The sequence below is a fragment of the Tenrec ecaudatus genome, chromosome 1 (genome assembly GCF_050624435.1).
Source record: "Tenrec ecaudatus isolate mTenEca1 chromosome 1, mTenEca1.hap1, whole genome shotgun sequence".
NCBI classification, from domain to species: domain Eukaryota; kingdom Metazoa; phylum Chordata; class Mammalia; order Afrosoricida; family Tenrecidae; genus Tenrec; species Tenrec ecaudatus.
The window spans coordinates 200,673,042-200,693,421 of record NC_134530.1 but is presented as its reverse complement, the minus strand read 5'-3'; the positions used below and the strand labels follow the sequence as shown (position 1 = coordinate 200,693,421).

The window sequence follows — 20,380 nt, the reverse complement described above, 5'->3', positions numbered from 1 at the left end:
CTCAAGGTCAGCAGTTTGACATCATCAGGAGCTCCGTGGGAGCAGGATGAGGCTTTCTACTGCCGTAAACGGTCGCAGTCTCTGCCACCCACAGGAGCAGCTTTAGTCTGTGCTACAGAGTCGCTGTGAGTCACAACGGACTCGATGACAATAAGTTTGGTTTATGATGTAATTATTCTTTTTTCTTCAAATATAGGGGCCCTGTGAGTGTCAAGAAGTTGCCTTGTAGGTGAGGTATGTCTTTTAAAAGAGAAATATAAAGAAAACAATCTCATGCAACCGCTTTTTAATGACACAGGACAGCTGACAAGGCATCTTTAAAACATTCCAATAAAAAACTGGGAGGTATTTAGAAGACATACCCAAACCCTTACATGATAGATGGTGGGGGTGAGCCTGTCACCTGGCAATCTAGTTCCAGTAAGTTATTGACCAGCACAATGAAGTAAGATGTTTCATTTCCTCCTTCTACAGTGGGTGGCACTAGAAAATAAGGAGGCCATGTCAATGAAACATGAACACGGAAAGATACACAATTGCATCAACATATTGTAACTTGGCACAAAAGGTGGATCTATGATCCAATGACAAATGGCTAGCTTCATATTTTTTTTAAATAAACACATAGCAGAGCCAATGAGTATCTTTTTGACCTATTGTGGATTTTTCACAATTATTCTAGCATCAGAGTGCTGCTGATGCCCTATGAATATTAAGCTCATTCATATTTTCATACTATCTATATCCCTAATCTATTAGATAAGGAAGCGTCCTGAACTGGGACACCTATTCAAAAGCTTTTAGTTTATAGAGAAAGAAACAGAGACTCAAGTTTGGATCAAAGTACAGAGTTTGAGTTTTTTAAAGTACAAACTCAAGTTTGTATCAAAGTACTTACAAAGTAAGTTTCTACTGTCTGACTAGTGCTTATGACAGAAGACTGTTGTCGTAAACTAAGATCGGATATTGTCACAGATCCAAAAATGCAGCGATGCCCTCACAAACACAAAATACATCTACCAATACTAATAGAAAACTTAGGTGAGTTTTCAGATCTTGGAAACAGCTGTAAAAAACCTACCTCTTGACAATGTATAGTCAAGAATGAACAGATAGCTAAACGGCCATGGATACTGCTTATTCCTTCACAAATAAAACAGTATTTGAGAAATGAGGCTTTCTAGGAAGCAGAGAAACCAGGAAATGTCATCCTTATTTACCTAAGACATCAACTTCATATTTTATCTCCTTTTCTCCTGCCACACTGGTAGCCACGCATACATACTGGCCCCGATCGATTTCCTGGGCACTTGTGATTTCGATCTTCTTCCCACCAGCTTCTATGTGGATGCGGCCATTGGCTTTCACGGGCACCCCGTCTTTTAACCAGGTGAGAACAGGAGGAGGGTTGCCAGCAGCTTTGCACTCCAAAGCCAGGGAATGGTCAACAAGGACTTGTTTACTCAAAGGTGTGGGCAAGTCACCTTCAATCACTGGAGGAACTAAGTAGGCAAAAGTATTATTTCAGGTATCATACTGTCCAGTCACAAAACACATTGACTGAAATAAAGGGGATAGTATTTCTAACATACATGGAATAGAAGCGCTATCTGCATGTTGAGGAAAGCACTGATTGGCTCATCTGACCTGCAGTCATTCCAGTGACTCCAAACTATACTACAGGGCTTCTCAGAGAAAGGACAAACAATGGAGACAGACATTAGTCTACTCAGCTACGGAACCTTCCTTCTCTCTAATAACCAGAAGGCCTGATTCTCCAAGTGCACTGAGTGTGTCTAAATTTTTATAGAAATATTTTTCCAAAACATGAGCCAGATTCCCCCAAGTCTTATCCATGCACATGGAAAACAGCCATGACTATAGCATTCAGTTAGTGAACTAGCTGGAAGTAAGTACATTAGAAACTGTAGGCAGAAAGAAAGGAAATCAAACATATATTTTCCTTTACCATAGACATCCACGTGGAATGATTTTTCAGCAGTTCCCGCAACATTGCTTACATGACAGGTGTACGTTGCCGCATCAGAGACTTGTGCTCGATGGATCTGAAGGAACTGTCCTTTGTCAATATAAAGCGTTTGTGAGCTGGACATGACTGGCTGGCCATCCTTATACCAAGTAATAGCAGGCATTGGAAGGCCCCGAGCTTCACATTCCAGTCGAATGACACTGTTGATCAAGGCTGATAGCTCCGTGGTGACATTCCCTCCTTTAATACTGGGTGGAACTACAATGGATTTCAGAAAGAGAGAAAGCACAAGTCTTCTAAGCTTCAGCATCTGCATCCAAATCCTAAATATTATAGATATATAGACAATCCCAGAAACTTTAATCATTATAGATGGTTCTCTTCTGGGTGCCAGTGGGCATCCTGCCTCTTGACCAAGAGAAACTGAAATGAAAGAACTCAAGTTCTCTGGAAATAGGAGTCTTACTGCATCACAAAAATGTATTCATCACAGACCCAGGCAGCGTCAGCACAACAGTGAAGAGGAGGCCACACTGTTCACAGTGTAGGAAGCGACTGCACCTTGTTGTTTAATGTCAGGCTTTGGTAGGAGGCCAATGGTAGCAATAACACTTCTTTTTTCTTTTTTCCAACTTGTATGCTTGTATATTGAATCTTTTAGTAGAGTAATTCTTTTTTGGAAGACACTTCTTTTTATGACTGATGTCTTTCCCAGGCTTCTATTTATAGACACATGATTTAAAAGCCTGCATTAAATTAAATTTCTTTGATTCAAGAAAGCAATTAACAATTGCTATGACGATACTGTGGTGCCATGAAGTACTTGATATGGTTCTCCTAGCCAACGTCTCTGTAACTCCTATCAAGTGACCTTTTCCTGACGGGTGTGGGTAAGGGAAAGCAGGGGAAGATGCTGGTAGGTTATATGGCTCAGTTGTGAGTGACTGTTAACAGGCTTAGAAATCTTATGTGGGGATTTGTCATTTTTGCCATCCTGTTGGGTGCAAAGTGAGCTATCTCAGAGGCAAGAAGAGGAGCTCCCAGTAGTGGGAAGTGAAGTGTGTCCTTTGGACCCCACAGTCTGTAACGCCAGAGAAGTGGCAGAGTAGCACGGAAGCAGAACCAAGAACCAGAGCGCGACACAGTTCGGTGCCTTCAGGTAGAAGGAATGAGATATGGGGTGCCCTCAGGTACTGAACTGGAAGAGCTAGAGTTGCTGACCCATGGAGCTGCAGCTCAGAGCCTACAGTGCCCTTAGAACATTTATCTGCAGCACTGAATGAGTCCAAGGGATCTCCTGGCTGAGAGTTTGAAGATCAGAGAGGCTGGCCTGTGGCACAGTGGAGAGGAAGTTTTCGAGAACAAAGAACTGTATCCCGAGTATGCTTTATCCTGAATTGTAACCAGTTAATTTTCCTACTAGACTGCATAACCATGAGTATGACTGGGGAGTTCTGCATGGCCATTCCAATGAATTATCAAACCCAGCTAAAAAGTAGAGATTGCTATGGGTAGTACAGGAAGTATCAAGGTTGGCAAGAAAATGGGAATGGGAGGCATGTCTGAAGCCAGCGTCATAGAGATCATCCTTGGGATAATGTGGACTTTGATTCTCATTCCTCTTTGTGAAGGCAGAGAAGGTCAGAAAAGGCCATCCCCACACCGTCCTTTCTGACCTCAGCATTTAAAAAAAGACAATTAGCATGCACATAAGAACCATACATTTCAAGTTTGACCCTGAATTTATTAAAAAATTTGATATAGTACAATTATTATATACCTAATGACAAATGAGTAACATTAAGCTTTTCCTATAAACTAGTTAATCCAATGATGGCTTCTAGCATTTGATCTTCACAATAATTGTATTGTCATCCCCAAACTCACTGCCATCAAGTTGATTCTGACTCACAGTGACCCTATACAGGGTTTCTGAAACTGCAGATTTGTACAGGAGTAGACAGTCTCAACTTTCTCTTGAAGAGCAACTGGTGTGTTTGAACCATCAGTCTTGAAGGTAGCAGTTCGATACCTAATCCGCAGAACTGCCAGTGTTCCTCAATCATACTGTTAAGTAGGTACAAGTATGACCTCCAAGGAGCTCTGATGGTGCTGTCCAGTAAGTGCAGGACAGCTAACCACAAAGTTGGTGGTTAAAACCAGCGGGCTGCTCCTTAGGAGTAAAAAGAGGCTGTCTGTACCTACAAAGATTTACAAAGCTTCAGTAACTCTATGTAGGTGGATATGAGTCAGAATTAGTAATAAATGGAATGGCAGTGATATTAATACATTAATTAATTGGACATTTTATCTTTAGAGCTATTGTCAACAGCAGTGTGTTTTTTGTTTATTATCATCATTTCATCTATGTGGAATGAAGATCACAGGTGTCAGGTGATTGATCCGGTGTTATTCAATTAAAGTGTGATGGAAACTAAGTATACAATTTATAATTTTCTAGTAGTCACATTAAAAAGGAAATACACTTAAATTAACCTGAAATTCAAAATATCATTTCAACATTGAACAATACAAAAATTATCATAGTTTACATATTTTTACGTTTATTAAGTCTTCAATATTTTGTGTATTTGATATGTGGTATCTATCCCCATATGGTATCTTTGCCCATGTTGCAATGGTTATGCTCTCTGCTCTTAACTTTGGCTGTTCAAATCTACCCAGAGACTCAGCAGGAGAAAGGTCTGGTAACCTGCTTCTGTAAAGATTACAGATAAAACCCTCTCGAGCAGTTTTACTCTTTCACATAAGGGTTACTATGAATCAAAAATGTACCTAACAATACCATCAAGTACTTTCACTTCAATGCATCTTCATTTGAGTAGTCACATTTCACTGCTCAGTAGCCACATGTTGCTAACGGCTACTGTGTTTTATATTGTTTCTATTCATTGTTTTTCTTAAGTTATACTGTATCCCAGACATTTAACCAATAAGCCTCGATGACACAGTGAGTTATTTGATGGGATAATAATTGACAGATAAACAACTTAAATTCACCGGCTGCTCCTCGAGAGCAAGATAGGAGGCAGTCTGGTAGGTAAAGCCTTAGAAACCCAATGAGACAGTTCTCCCCTGTCCTATATCAGAGCTATGACTTGGAATCAACTAAATGATTGTGGGATTTTATTTCAAGTTATAGTGTTTGGGTGCTGGTTTAGTAGTAATAAAATGTTCACCTGCCAACCAAAATGTTGGTGGTTCAAACCCACCAGCCACTCTGGGAGGAACATGTGGGAGTGTACTTTCACAAAAATTATATCGTAGGAAATCCATGGGGCAGTGTATTCTGTCTTATAGGGTTGTTATGAGTTAGAATCAACTTATTGGGGTTAAGACTTTGGTAATGACATGAAAAATAGGCCCTTCTTATGAACTGTACGTTCTTTGAGGAGAAGCAACCAATAAACAAATAAGCAATTTCCTCTCAAACAATAATACCATAGATACTTGAGTATAAGCAGACCCGAATATCAGCCAAGGCACCTAATTTTACCACAAAAACTGCATTTAAAATGTGCTGGAAATGATGAAAAATTTCATAGAACTATGGAAGTACAATGAGGTGACTGCTGGCAGTGCAAGAACCCTGTGAGGAGGTGACATGCTGAAAGAAATACCTAAAGCTTCCATGAATGTCCACAACAAATGAACAGAAGATAGCTAATTGAGTGGAGCAACAATAAACCTGGCATATCTATTGGGCTCTATTCCTTTCCATTGTATAAATCCTTCCCCCAGGATGTCCACGGGCTTTCCTACAATGGCCTTAATGAAAGTACAAAGACCTTGGCAATTACCTCCCAGAGAAGACATGAAGAGCTGTGGGAAACTAGAGGTGCATAAACATTTGATTTATGTGTCAGATAACTGATCAGAAAATACTTGACCTCTAAGTATGATCATCCAAGAAACACTAGATGACTTGTCCTGTTGTGGTAGCAATCAATATAATCACAATATTGATTAAAAAGAAATTAACATTAGAGTAAGTGCTATTTAATTTAAAATGAGAATTTATAACTAAAAACGATAGGAAAAACCACACTTACTGTAGACAGCCAGCTTTATATCCTTGGCTTTGTTGCCAGCTACATTAGACACAGAACACTGGTACCGTCCCTTGTCACTTCTTCTTGCATTCTTCAGATGTAAGATTTGTCCTCTGTCTAGAAGTTCAATGTTAGGGTCTCCCAAAAACAAAGGCCTGGAGAAAATAATGTTTGATTCCATGTTTCTATGTTCACTTTAGTATGTTTTCTTTTTTTAGCAATCACAGAAAAATAAGCAATCTGAAGTAAAAAAAATATGTTATCAAGGTTGATCTAAAAAACAGGATTGTGATAGGTAGCTCCTATTTAGAAGAATGAAATCCTTAAGCGTTCACTAGTGGAAGCTAACTAATCAGTACTTAGAGATGAACAGTTTCTCATTTTAAACTTAAGTTGTTTAATAAAATATATGTACTAATAAAAAACTTTATCAGTATTTGCTTCATGCACTCTTCCATCCTTCATTTCTCTCTCTCTCTTTTGTTTTCACTGTCAAATTTTATATCATCAAATGGAAAAGGAAAATTAGGAGCTTAATACCACAGCATAGCAACTGCAGGCCAAGCAATATTATATTCAAACCAATGCTATAGTATATGGAAAGTATTCACATGAAAAAATATTATTATATACTGAAGGCAATTATTATAAAACACCTTGTTAGATAGGTATTTTAATAAATAGGAATGTTAATAATAATAAATATTAAAAGCTTTGTAAATAGCATATGTAAGCTTTTATACAGTTACTAGGCTATAATCAGTTACTGACAAGTAGGAAATAGTCACTTTGTGCAATTGACAGCAACATTAATACTAAAACATCATGGTTATTGAAATCTGTGATAACCTGACATACCATTAAGTCTAACTCATTTTATTTCAGGAAAACCCATAGCTAGGTTTTCAAAGTTTCGTTGAATTAAGCATATGATTAGTAATTAGATGTCCTCTTAGATTGATAAGCCATTTGTAAAACTATATGACTCAGTGTAAAACACAATCAATTTTCTTTGCCAGCATGCTTGACAATTCCTTTAAGTCAAATTCCCGAGAGTTAAGAGGATAAAGTAGCTTAATGAATTTCAGTGATTTCAATGGTGTGACTACCTGGTAATATTACTCAAATTTAGGAGGTTCTCAGAGTATCATTGGAGTCAACCCATTGCCCTGCGAATTGCCCTGCGGGGTTCTGGTTGATGTCCCCCTCTCCAGCAGATTACTCGTTCCAAATTCCAATATAGGAGCCAGCGCTTGAAATTTTCAAACCCTTTCCACACACCCCTGGATTGTCTGACTTGTGAAAACAAAATATTTCTGTTTTTTATTTACCTTAATTATCAAGGGTAAGAATCTTTTAGTATGTTTATTGCCTAATTATATATTTTTTCTTAATTGCTAGTTCATAACTTCCATACAGGCATGGTATACTGTATGGTATGCTACTGTTGGTCTTCTTTTACTGGTTTGTAAAAAGCAAGAAACAGTATCTTATTTCATCTGCTGCAAATATTTATCATGTGTGGCTAGGCCTCATTTACCTGCTCTAGGAAGGTTTGCTAATAGACAAACATTGATCACACTGTGGGGAATAAGTTCTCACATCCACACTCCATGGCGCTTTTCCAACTCTCTGATGGCTCACCAAAGGCTCCTTTCACCACACATGCACAACTATCTGACGCAGGCATCTGGGCATGATAGCACATTTATTTTTGTTTCTTGGGGTTTTCTTTTAAGTTCAAAAATTATATTTAATTGTTAACCTTCTGCAGAGACTAATTATGTATATGAAATAATTTTGTATTATTTATAGTCTGGTAACTCATAATAATGAAAGATATGATAAGACTTTGGAACTATTTTTTTTGGAATGTTCTTTTTCAATCATGCTTACTTATTAATATTTTGTGGCACAGAGTCACAGGCATTGCTACAGTTATTTCTTATAATCTGGACCCAAACACAAATGAAGAAAAGGTACTCACTTGTTATCTTTAAACCAATGTATAACAGGGAAGGGAATGCCTTTGACCTTGCATTCGAGGGTGGTGTCATGGTTGAGTAGAACTGAGACTTCATTTGGGGAGCTGGCACCTATTATGGTGGGTGGAACTTAAGCACAGATATTTTATAATGAAAACCTATGACTTAGTAAAAAAGATATAGAAAGCAGTGTTTTCTATAGTATTTCAGTGAGCTTTAACGTGCAAAGTAAAACATCATATAACAATTCCTCTTAAAGTAATCACGATTGTACTGTAGGACTCCAGGGTTAAGCTTAATCGTCAAAACACATTAATGAAAGATTTGCTAGCAGGACAATTTTCTGGAAGGATTATGATAGTGGTGAATTCATTTTGAGGAATATTAAGTCCATGTGGAGTAAGAGTTTGGACTGTAAGTGATCGGTAAATCTCATGAATATAATTTACTTCTGCTATATATTTTAGATCACGAAAAATAACATAGTACCAGACATATAAATGCTCACTTCTACAAATTATATACCACGGTGCTACTTGACTTAAATTACCTGTCACTTTAAAGGATAGGATTCTAGAAGCTAAAATTGGAGATGCACCATAATTTGAAAAGGCAAGTGCAAGTTTTATTCTCATAGCAACTCTGCATTGAGTTTCGGAAACTGTAACTCTTTACAGGAGTAGAAAGTCCAGTGTTAGTGGAAATTATTTGGGTTTTTCTTCTCTGAGCTAGGTCCCCCTTACATAGGTTCTGGCTTTTCTAAGTTTCCGTGTAGCTTTAGAGCTCAGAGAAGTCTGAGCTGCAGAGCAAACTTTGGGCACCATCCGCACACAGATGGAATGAAAAGTTTGGCAGTAAATGTGTGCCTAAAGAAATAATTGCAGTAAAAATAATGGTAAGAAAGATGACTTAATTTGTTTTATAGTTTCTATTTAAACACACATATGCAAATCATTTTCCTTTATGTAGAGGAAATGCAAAGTCCTCCAGCTTCGGATAAGACAAATGAGAGGAGTGCTTTGAATCCTATGACCTTACTTTGACCCTCAACTTACAAAATACAGGAGGGCGCTCTTAAAATTCCATTACCTTTCAATTCCATTTTTTCTACAAATTTTTGAAGCTCCTCATATGTCATTCAGAAGGACAAAGCATTGAAAATAAATAAGCCATTTGATTAAAAAATGACCTGTTAATGTCAGTGTAATTATAAATGGTAAGCTAAAATTTGAAATTCAACATTGCCACTTTTAAAACTAAAAACATTTTATATCCCCATCTATTTCTGCTGCAACCTCCTCTTGACATTTTCTTCCATTTGCTAGAATCAGGATTGAGGTGATTCCGTTTTCAAGAATAAGAATGCAGAGGAGGGAGGACACATTACTCCCCCAGTTCAAGTACAAGCTACTAGAGTCAGTAACACCCAGCGTGAGGACAAGACTACCTTGCATTATCTTCTAGGGTAGCTTCCTGGAGTATTTCCTGCCCATTAACTGAATAGTGACACAGTAAAATTTTAGGATTTTATACACAAGATAGTACCATATTCCCAAAGTATCTCCAAAAGATAGACAAAATATGCCTTTGAATTTCCCATATCATCTGTTTCTGGTTAACCAATATTAGCAAGAAAATAATAATATGCTGAAAGGCGGTATTTTTTCCATAACTTGAACTGTTTCTTTTTATTTTCATGCAGTCAGCTCAGCCATTTATAAAAAGTGCATCTGAGATGCAGATTTTCAAAAGAATGTCGTTCTTACCTAGTACTTCAACGTTAAAGCTCTTCTGAGACGCGCCTGCAACATTAATCGCTTTGCAGGAATATCTTCCCGAGTCCTCTGGAATGGCTTTAAAGAGCCTCAGTATCTTCCCATTGTTCGCGATCTGAATTGTACTACTTTCAGTCACCTTTGAGGGCCAAAATGATCAGTTATTTCTAACCTTATAAAAATGTATATTGAGAAATTAGAATACAGCTTTACTATTACTATTAATAAGGATTTAATGATAAACTACTCCACAGGCATCAAGTCGAAGGATTATGCATATCGGGAGGTCTCCAGTTACCTGGACTTCATCTCTATACCACATAATGATGGGGGGTGGGGTACCATCTGCTTCACAAACGAGATTGGTTGCTTGATTAAGCAACACTGACACATTTGTTGTTTGATCCTTATCTTTTATTACTGGAGGAACTGTAAAAAGAGAGGAATATGAGCAGATCATTCATAAGAAGTTTTATTTAGAAATATTATTTATACCCAGCTATCTAATAGTTAGAAAAGTTTACAGTATTTTAGTTTGCTACAAAATGAACAAAAATTCTTGAGCAATATATCTATAAATAAATATACTTAGGATTTTTACTGTGAGTTTTTGAGACTAACATTTTACGTGAGTAGAAAGCCTCGTCTTTCTACCTGGAGTGGCTGGCGGTTTCAAACTGCTGACCTTACGGTGAGCAGCTCAGTGCATAACCACTCTGCCACAAGGACTAGGTATACCTTAATTTATGTTTTAAAAGGGGATAACTGTTATATATTTATATTTCCTTATATATGTACAAAATGCCTGGGAACACATCCACACACAATTGATCACTTCACTTGTCTTTTTGTACCACTGAATTGTGAATAATATAAATTCATCTGTAATAAAATATTACATGAATTTACAATTCTTATAAATACATGAAACTAGACCACTGACTTCCTGCTTGAAAATTCTTCCATTTGCATTAATATTAAATAATATCACATCGGAGAAATAAATAGATATGAAAAATTTCAAACCTCCCATATTTAGTTGAATGCTTTTAGCATCTTCATGCATATTTACCATGAACTTTGAGGTTATATTTTTTTTCTGTAGTCCCAGCCTCATTGATTGCAACACAGATGTATTCCCCATTGTCATACGGTGTTACTGCAGCAATAACCAACAATGTGCCATCTTCCAGGATAGATACACCCGGCTCTCTGCCTGACAGTTCTCTACCATTACGTAGCCATTTGATGGTCGGTTTTGGCGTGCCTAAGCAAGATACAAAAAAAATCTTGTTATAATTTTTGCAGCAAAATTAGAAATAATAATTAAAAACTATCAAATATATTGAAGAGAAATACATTTCTGTCATAACTACAGATTGCACCCTTAAATACTGTACTTTCTTTACTCGTTGCTGTTGAATCAATTCTGATTCACTGGCAACTCTAAAGGACAAGGTAGAATAAGAGTTGCCAAAAGTGTAAACCTTTACAGGCGGAGAGAGCCTCATCTTTCTCCCAAGTACTGAGATACTCTCCAAATATTTCTCTTGGCATGAATTTGTTTAATTACAGTATTTAAAGCCTCTAATTCCAGTTTAGTCTTAAGATACCTATGACAATAGAATAAAATTCTAAATTAATTATATCAAAACACTCAGATGAAATTATATAGAGCAAACTGTTTCCTTGCGTGAGTTTAAAATGACTATTGAGGATAAAAAATAACAACGAGGATTGGAGAGAGTTTTGGCATGAGGATAAAAGAAGAGCAAAAATAAGTCACTTCCAGATGAATACAATATGAAGATTGTCTAAATAAATTGTGAAAGATGTACACACAAAAGCACCATTCCAAGAGGATTTGGTAGAAATGAAAACTTCCCCTGGGCACACATCTGTAGGAGACCTCGTTCTACTAAGGTAGGGCAAGACACCAAATCTTGCCATTTCCTATTGAAAAGAAAGTTCTGAAAACAATGATGTGGTTTGTCTTCCTGGATTAAGTTTTGATGAACAATGTGAATCAATGAAAGGGATAAAGCCATCTTAGAGTACATAATGAATACAAATGGACATATTAAAAATAGACACTGTTAACTCTATACTTAGGATTTATTTATTTAGCAGTTTGCCAAGCACTACTTTAAAGAATTAATTTACTTGACTGCTATAAAGAAAAACCGCACTAAATAAAATTTATGTGACTATATCACTCATTGTCATCAAGCCATTGTTGACCCACAGTGACCTCTAGCCTATAACTGTATACATATAACTGAATTAAAGTAATCCAGTATTAAAGGTCAAGAAGCTACTAAGAGATGGATACATACTAAAGGATGAAATCACACAAGACTGCCATGAATACATAAACGTCTCATTAAGGCTAACCTCAAATTTAATGAAAAATTCTTAGTATCTATGAAAATTATATTTTCATGGGGAAAAAGTTGGTCCAATTATGGCCGATTTGATCAGGGAAGACATTTATTACTGGATTCCAGATGATTTTTCACTTTATTTCATATTATTTGGAAGTAGATTTTAGATGGCCAAGAGGCTACAGTCACCTCCTTGGTCTATTTATTCTTGTATATACTTCATAAACAGTTGTTGATCTAAGAAAAGAAATATGTTACAAAACAAAAAATAAAGTTGTGTTATCTTTCATTGTATGTTCCATATGACAACCAGAAAAAGATAATTCAAGAACACTTAGCTGCCCTTCATGAGCTCCAAAATCATACCCCAGGTGGCAAATCAGAAGCTGGAAAGAGCCGCGCAAAATATGAAAGGGGATCAAAACAGAAATGCTGATTGGGGCAGGAGCGGTCTAGCGGAAACCAATGCGTCATGGTGAGTCAGGGTGCAGCGGTGGTGAAAGCCACAGCATTTACCCGAAGTTACACCTCGGAGAGAAGCCTTCCTCTTTAGCACCTGCTTACCTACTTCTCACTGCCAAGGGCTGATTTTGACTGAGAGACCATCTTGGACAGAGTAGAACTTCCCCCATGGTCTTTCCGGTAGTGCCAATCTTTACAGAAAATGACTGCCACATCTTTTTGTCCCGCAGAGCAGTGGATGGGTTCCAAGTGCCACCTTTTAGTTAACAACCCATCACTTACCCACGGTGTCATCTGATTCTAGGGACACCCAGACCCCTAAAGCCCACTGCCGCTGGGTGGATTTCAACTCGCTGCAATGGTATGTCGTTCCTGAGGCTTTGTACATCTACACAGGAGCAGACTCCAGACGTCTTCCTTCCACAAAGTGCCTGGTGGTTTGGAGCCGTGGCATCGCCAGGACTCCTTTAGTGGTATTCTTTAGAAGTTATTTATCTGTGTGCTGGTAGGTATAAAGGAGCCCTGGTGTGCCGTGTCTATGCGTTGGGCTGCAGTCCACATGGTTGGCGATTGGAAATCACCAGGAGAGCAGCTCCATGGGAGAACGACTGGGCTGTCTACTCCCGTTAATAGTGACAGGCTCAGAAATCCACGGGGTACCACTATGAGTTAGCGGAGGGAAACACGTCTGGTTTTGTTGCTGTTTTGTTTGATTTTCATTTGGGTGGCTAGAGTGGCAATGTTGGTAAGAGTTCCTGCGGAGTGAAGAAAAAACTTGCTATGGAAATAGGGCAACCATGAAAACCTCCTGTTTTGGCTGCCTCCGGGAACCAGTACCAGGGTCCACCACACGCAGACGCATGGATGGAGGAAGGATTGCGTGCACATTTCAGAACCACCGTGGCCCAGCTTGGTCATGGAAAAGGAATGAAAACATGGAAGGATGTCCTTGATCACCAACTCTGTATCCAGGGTAAAGCGGAAAGTGACAGTTACTTTCACACAAACCCCTGAGGAGCCTTCATAATAATCTCTGGTCAGGAAACAAGGTAGGATAGAAAGCCTAGATATTCACAGAGAGAAGAGCATGACTAAGTCTTAGGAATCGAGTGACAACTTGGTCCAATAGTTACCAAAACCCAAACCTAGTGCTGTCAGGTTGGATCCATTTGATAAGGTCCCTGTAGCAGAGAATTGATCCATAGGGTTTTGAGACTATAAATCTTTATGAGAGCAAACAGCCTCATCTTTCTCCTGAGAAGTTGCCGGTACGTTCGAATCACCAACCAGGCAGACAGCAGTCAAATGCCTAACCCACTGGGCCATGAGGGCAGTCGAGGGTAAATCTAGGAAAGGGGCTTTTAGTGGAGAAGTGCCCGAAACAAACAAAGGAAGGGTTCCAGGGTATGCTCTGGATTGAATAGGGCAAACTTAGGGAATGCCGAACAGTTCTAGATGTTACATTTTAAGGAGCACTCTTACGCAAATAGAAGAAACGAAGACGTAGCAGAAAGGAACATGAACTCCCAGGAGAGCCAAGTGAGAAAGAACAGGGAGTCTCTCTATTGCAGGAAGAATTTATTTCTCTGGAGCTCCAGCGTCATTTTAAAGGCTGAGGAGGGGGCGTTTAGAAAGAGGAAGCTCTCCGTTCAATGTAGAATTCTGAGCACTACAGGCAGTCTGGCAATGCTTAAATATCCAAGCGTTACCTCTTGCAGGGCATGGAAATGCAATGCGCTGGTTGGCCGCTCTTTCTTGAAATGGAGTATTGTATGGAGGCTCAAGATCTTCCAGTGTAGGTGGTTCTATTAAAAGATAAATACACAACCAGCATATTTCCTTTGGGACATTTCAAAGTCTCCTATTTCCTGTTGCCTGTCTTTTGTGAACCAGAACTCTAAATGACTTCAAAATTCACGATTTCACCATCTTTACTGTCCCGTTTTCCTTTATTCCTGGGTTAAGACATCAGGCTCCACCCAGTCACTCCCATGGTTTCCTTTGTACTCCTGACCTCTGTATGCCATTGGCTACCAAGTACCATTGTCCACATATTTGTCTTCCTCTCTTCTCCAGGTCACTTATTAAAAGCCTTACTTTTACTTTCTTTGCCTGGATGACTCTCCCCATTCTCAGCCTTCAGTTAGCATACTTCTCTTCATCCTTCACAACTCAAATGTCACTGTCCCAGAAGAGCCTCTGATTTGGTTTTCTGTTAGAGGCTCATACAGTTCCACCATTTCATCATGACACAAACTCGTTTGTAAATATGCACTGAGAAAGTCATTTTATTGTCTATTTTTCCTACTAGATTGTAAGCATCAGCACTCACAAAAAAATCTACGGAGTGAATATACTAGCTGAACCAGCTCTCCAACAGTGTTCCAGTCATCCATCCAACAAGTACTCATTACACTGTACCAGGTGCTATTACTACATATTATGCTAAGTATGATACCTGTTCATTTTATACTTGCCTGGGAGCCTATTCCCTCTGCCAGAAATATTCTTTTCCCGATTTGCACACGGCTGCCTCCTTAAAGGTGTTAGGATATTACTATGAATATCAGCTCCACAGAGAAGTCCTCCTTGATAATCCAATCTATGGGAGCCACTTCCTTATATCATTACACTCTTTTAATTTTGTGCACAGAATTCCTCCCTCTCTGTATTTTCCTGCTTCTTTTATTTGTTGTTTTGTTTATTGTTAGTCTACTCACATTAGAGCAGCTCATGAGAAGAAGGGTTTTGCATTTTTCACTATTTTCTCTCCAGCGCCTGGAACCTGACAGGAGCTCACCAAATATCTGCCTCTTGAAGGAATATATACTGGTCTATATTCATTGAAACAAAGCCAGCTTCCACAGGGGCAAGGGAAGACCTAAAATCCCTGGGGATTCCTTCTCAGTGCGTTTCACCAGTCCAAAGTGATGTCCTGCTCCGACTCGCCCGGCCATCGCTTTTCCCAACCCAAGCTAGTGGTGGGGCATTTGTCTGGGATGATTTTCTGATCTGCACCACTCACGGCAACTTCAGTTTCCCAAAGAAAAACATTAAAATTGATGCAGGCTAAGCAGGAGTTAGTTTCAGTACTTTCTGGATGGTTCCTCTTTCAGACAACTAAAGAATCCCCAGTGTAAGTTAAAACGTGTCCTAAGGTGAAAGAAGGCAATCACAAACTCCAGGAGCACTCTCCCACCCCTTCCCCACCACCCCTTACCCCACACCCTGCCACCCAATAAAACATGTTTTCTTCGGCCAACTATCACCTTGGACATGTAGCGTTATCTCCGTTTCATCATTTCCAGCTATGTTGGTAGCAACGCATGTATATGCGCCAGCATCGGGGAGAGTGGCTTGCTCAATGCTCAGGGTTCCATCGGGAGCACTGACATGCCGCATCCCATCGGCCATCACAGCACTCCCGCCTTTGAACCAGGTGATGACCGGATGAGGCGTCCCTTGAGCACTGCACGGAATATCCACTCTTTGACCAACTTGGACTTTCATGACTTTAGGGCCACGTTGAATCTTTGGAGGCACTGGAAATAACAGAGCATTTTAAAAATTACTCTTTTTCTCATTTTAAATGAATGGTAAGTGGAGAAAGCGGAAGGTCACAGTCTCAGCATGTGAGACAGTGCTTGGGCATCTTACTTAATGTGTGATCTAGAGCAAGACATGACACTTCCTGTGGCCGATTGCCTCCACAATTGGTGCATAACAACGTCTTCTAAACCAAAGCAAGGGAAGGATAGAGGGGAACGATAAATACAAAACCCCTACTGGTCCCCATGCAGCACAATAAGTTATAAAGAATGTGAGGCATCCTTGCATTCAGAAAGAAAGACTTTAAAACATTCCTAAAGGGTAGTCTAGATAAAATTTGAAACTTTAAGACAGTAAGCCATAAAACATTTCTTTCCATGTTCTGTACTCTTGGTTTTTTTAGAAGGTTTTATACGGAAAAATGTGTCTCAAAGAAACTTTAGCTAATTTCATAGAAGAGAATGAAGAGGGAGCTTCTATTATTGCCCTTTACCAACCTTCCCTTAGACATTTAAATAGATGTTTTATCAAAATGTTGGCAAAATATGTTTATTTTCCTCTGTGTGAATTATTATGTTGTGGAATCAAGCTGAATCATGAGGGCATGGTTAGAATCTATATGTCCCGCATCTCTAAAAAGCTCCATTTCTCTCTCCTTAAAAAAACAACAACAAAGTATTTGATAAACATATTCTAAAGCCTGCCATGTATAACATTCTAGTCAATGTTGCACTCTTATTATCGCCATTTTAAGAAAAATAAAGCTAGAGAGAGGTTTTTAATATAGCTAATACTTTAAGCCAAAAAGCCAAACCCACTGCCACTCATAGTGACCCTACTGGCTGGGCAGAATTGCCCCCAGTGTAGCACATCTTTACGGAAGCAGAAAGTCTCATCTTTCTCCCACGGAGGAGCTGGTGGTTTCAAACTGCTGACCTTGTGGGTTAGCACCCCGCCACACATTCTACTATGATACTGGGCCTAAAGCCCTAGAGCTAGTCAGTGACAGAGGCAGATTCCTATCACCCTGAGATTTCAAAGTCTGGGCCAAGAAGAAACAAATATAATGAATCATCTGGAAAGGAAATCAGGCTAATACTATCTGAGAAAATTTTCTTCTGATGTGTGAATATCCAGTATCCCCACAGTAGCTGGCATAGAGCAGAAACTCAATACTTTTTTGCTGAATGGATAGATGATTAAATATACTATAATAAGTTTGAGGAGATAAATTACACAAACAGTATTAAAGTAGTCAAAAAATCCTCAGAAACATATTTTTTCATTTGATAAGTTCTTAAAATACTAAAAGGATCATTTAAACACAATTAAACGCTTCTATGAAAATTCATATTCACTTTTACAAGAAGCTCACAGGCTGTGTATCAACAATAGAATTTTAAGTGGCTGATTAATTAAAAGTTAAGGTCCAAAATTTTTGCACTGTTCATTTGAACAAAAAGGAGGGTTGCTTATAGGCAGGAGGCATTTTTTTTAGAATAATATGTAGGAAGGTCTTAAGAGACACAGGCTTTAGGAAAAGTTTATATAATTATGCTAAAACTAATTGGGGTAAAGTCTACAGGAACTGGCATGACGGTTTTTCCTTGTGGCTAGTTCACAGAGTTGTCATACAACATCATGTCAAGACTCACCATGAACGCTTAACTTAACAGACTGAGTCACATTCCCGGCAATGTTTGTGGCAACACAAAGATACATCCCACTGTCGGAAACTCGGGTCTCAGTGATCTTCATTGATCCCGATGGCAGGAACATGTGTCTGAAAAAGAAAAAAAAAAAGGAAACTGCATAGGTAGACATAAGAATTTAGATATCTCCTTTGGAGCTGTGCTCGCATGTGAAAGTACAACTCTTCAAGCAGTGCTGAGCAGCCTTCTGCCATCTCTAACGTCATCTCTGGACATCTGCTCAAACACTCACTGCTGTGGAGTCGACCCTGACTCCCAGTGATGCAGTAGGACAGGGCAGAAGTGCTGCTGGGAGTTTCTGGGTCTAGAATTGTTAACCGGGTGGAAAGACCCACCTTTCTCCCATGAAGCATCCTGTGGTTTCTGACACCTGGCCTTGTGGATGGCAGCCCAAGGTGTAACCTCTTGCCATGAGGCTCCCCGCATGCAACTTAAAGATCAGGAATTTTCCCAATGATCTTGTGCATTTGGTATGATGTTCTGACATATACAAAAACAGTTTTTTTTCTATCAACCTTTAAATATATTCTAAAGGTCTGAAATTGCCAAATACTTCTACATTCCTCTGCTTTACAAAGCTGCATCTCTACAAAGCAAATGTATATCTTAGTAAATTTTGGTTTATTTTGAACATCTTATTTTTCTCCAATGTTTCATTAAAAATTTGTGTGTTAAAATAAAGGTCAAAGAAGGTCTTTCTGAAATGTATTAAATATATTCCCCCCATCATATGAGAATACATGTAGAAATAATGTAGTTGGGTGAACCAGACTTGTTTATAAAAATGTAATTACAATATTTGGGTTAAAACAGCTTTAAAGAGGAACAGGCTAGATGAACCTACCCACTATCAAGATTTTATATAAAACTAAATTAAATAAAGTGTGCCATTGGCTATCACCTCCAAACCCAAGGCCATTGCTATAAAGTCTATTACAATTATTCATGACCTAATACACAGTGTCTGTAAAACTTCATGGAGAAGGCAGCTCATCTTTCTATCCAGTAGTAGTGGGTAGGTTTGGATTATCGACCTTGAAATTAGCAACGGAGCCCCTAACACACTGCACTTCGAAGGCCCCATGCAAGTGCATTAAGGACGACTCAAAAAGAAGATTAAAAAACTAAGCCATCTGTTGTCTAATGGACTTTGAGTCATGGCACCCATTTGTGTCAAAATATATTGGTGCTCCATCAATTGCTAGGTGTTCCTGAAGCAGATAGCCAGGCCTTTCTTCTGCAGAACCTCTGAGTAAGTCTATACCACAAATCTTTACATTAGTAAAAGTGGTGTTGAGCAACTGGATTTCCACACGGGGAAGAATAAAATAGGTCATTATTTAATACTATGCATAGAATAATAATTCAGGCAGATTAAAACACAAAATATGAAAGATAAACTTAAAACCATTGAACGGAAACAACAATTATGTTCATACAACCTCATGACGAAGACACAAAAACAGATTCATGGATTAAAGTACATGATAATATCAAATTTTTATATAAATAAATTTTAAAGATTTGCAATACAGAAAGTATTTTAATACATTCAATGGGCACAGTATTCAAAGCATATTAAGAACAAAGAGCAAACTTCTACAGTTCAATCAGGAATGACCTTTTCAGTAGGTCTCTGTTAAGCTTATTTAGAGAAGCAGATTTACAGGGAACACAGATGGCCAACAACTAGGTGAAAGAATGCTCGGTCTTGCTTGAAAAACAGCCCCAAGTTCTGACTGCCATCAGAATGGATTCTTCCTTATAAGGACCCACTAGGGCTTCTGAACCTGCACGCTTTAATGGGAGCAGGTAGACTTATCTTTCACAAGGAGTGGCTAGACACTGAATTAGGAAAACGCAAGGCATCTGAATTACGGTGGTAGGGAAGAATATTGAAAGTACCACAGATGGCCAAAAGAACCAGCAACAGTGTCTTGGAAGAAATGCAGCCAGAAGGATCCTCAGAAGGAAGGATGGCATGGCTTTGTCTCATGTACTTAGGGACAGGTCATCATCACAACAGTCCTGGGATAGGACGTCATGCTTGGTCCTTTTTTTCACTGTGAAAAAAAGAAGACCCTAGGCTGGGTGGCTTGGCACGGTGCTGCAACCTGGGATCAAACATGAAAACTGTGAGGAGACACGCTTAATTCTGTCGGAGGGTTACTGGGACCTGGAACCCAGTGGATGGCACCTAACAAGTGGGTCACACACTGAGTGGCTAATCACAAGGTTAGCAGTTCAAACAGACCAGCAGCCCCATGGGAGACAGATGAGAGTATTTTGGGGTTTTTTTTGTCCCATAAGCGCTTACAGCCTGAGAGGTCCACAGTGGCACTTCTACCTTGTCCTATAGAGCTTCTCGGAATTGACTCAGTGGCAGTGCCTTTCGTTCGGAGTGTATTAGCACTTGAATTCTGAGCACATGGTTTGTGGAAGGCTGGCTT

The 20,380-nt window shown here is 39.0% G+C and overlaps 1 protein-coding gene across 2 annotated transcripts in view; it reads right to left on the bottom strand.

The window, feature by feature from the left end:
* The window catches only part of HMCN1 (hemicentin 1), a 544,205-nt gene that overhangs the window by 216,111 nt on the left and 307,714 nt on the right, over positions 1 to 20,380 (bottom strand). For both annotated transcript variants that reach the window (XM_075528409.1, XM_075528416.1), the window contains exons 23-33: positions 17,874 to 18,001; positions 15,939 to 16,211; positions 14,379 to 14,474; positions 10,896 to 11,090; positions 10,122 to 10,252; positions 9,815 to 9,962; positions 8,051 to 8,177; positions 6,064 to 6,218; positions 1,970 to 2,248; positions 1,221 to 1,502; positions 375 to 483 (exon numbers count right to left, since the gene is read on the bottom strand). In XM_075528409.1, the coding sequence (XP_075384524.1) occupies positions 375 to 483; positions 1,221 to 1,502; positions 1,970 to 2,248; positions 6,064 to 6,218; positions 8,051 to 8,177; positions 9,815 to 9,962; positions 10,122 to 10,252; positions 10,896 to 11,090; positions 14,379 to 14,474; positions 15,939 to 16,211; positions 17,874 to 18,001 (1,923 nt within the window). The remainder of the gene's footprint in view (positions 1 to 374; positions 484 to 1,220; positions 1,503 to 1,969; positions 2,249 to 6,063; positions 6,219 to 8,050; positions 8,178 to 9,814; positions 9,963 to 10,121; positions 10,253 to 10,895; positions 11,091 to 14,378; positions 14,475 to 15,938; positions 16,212 to 17,873; positions 18,002 to 20,380) is intronic.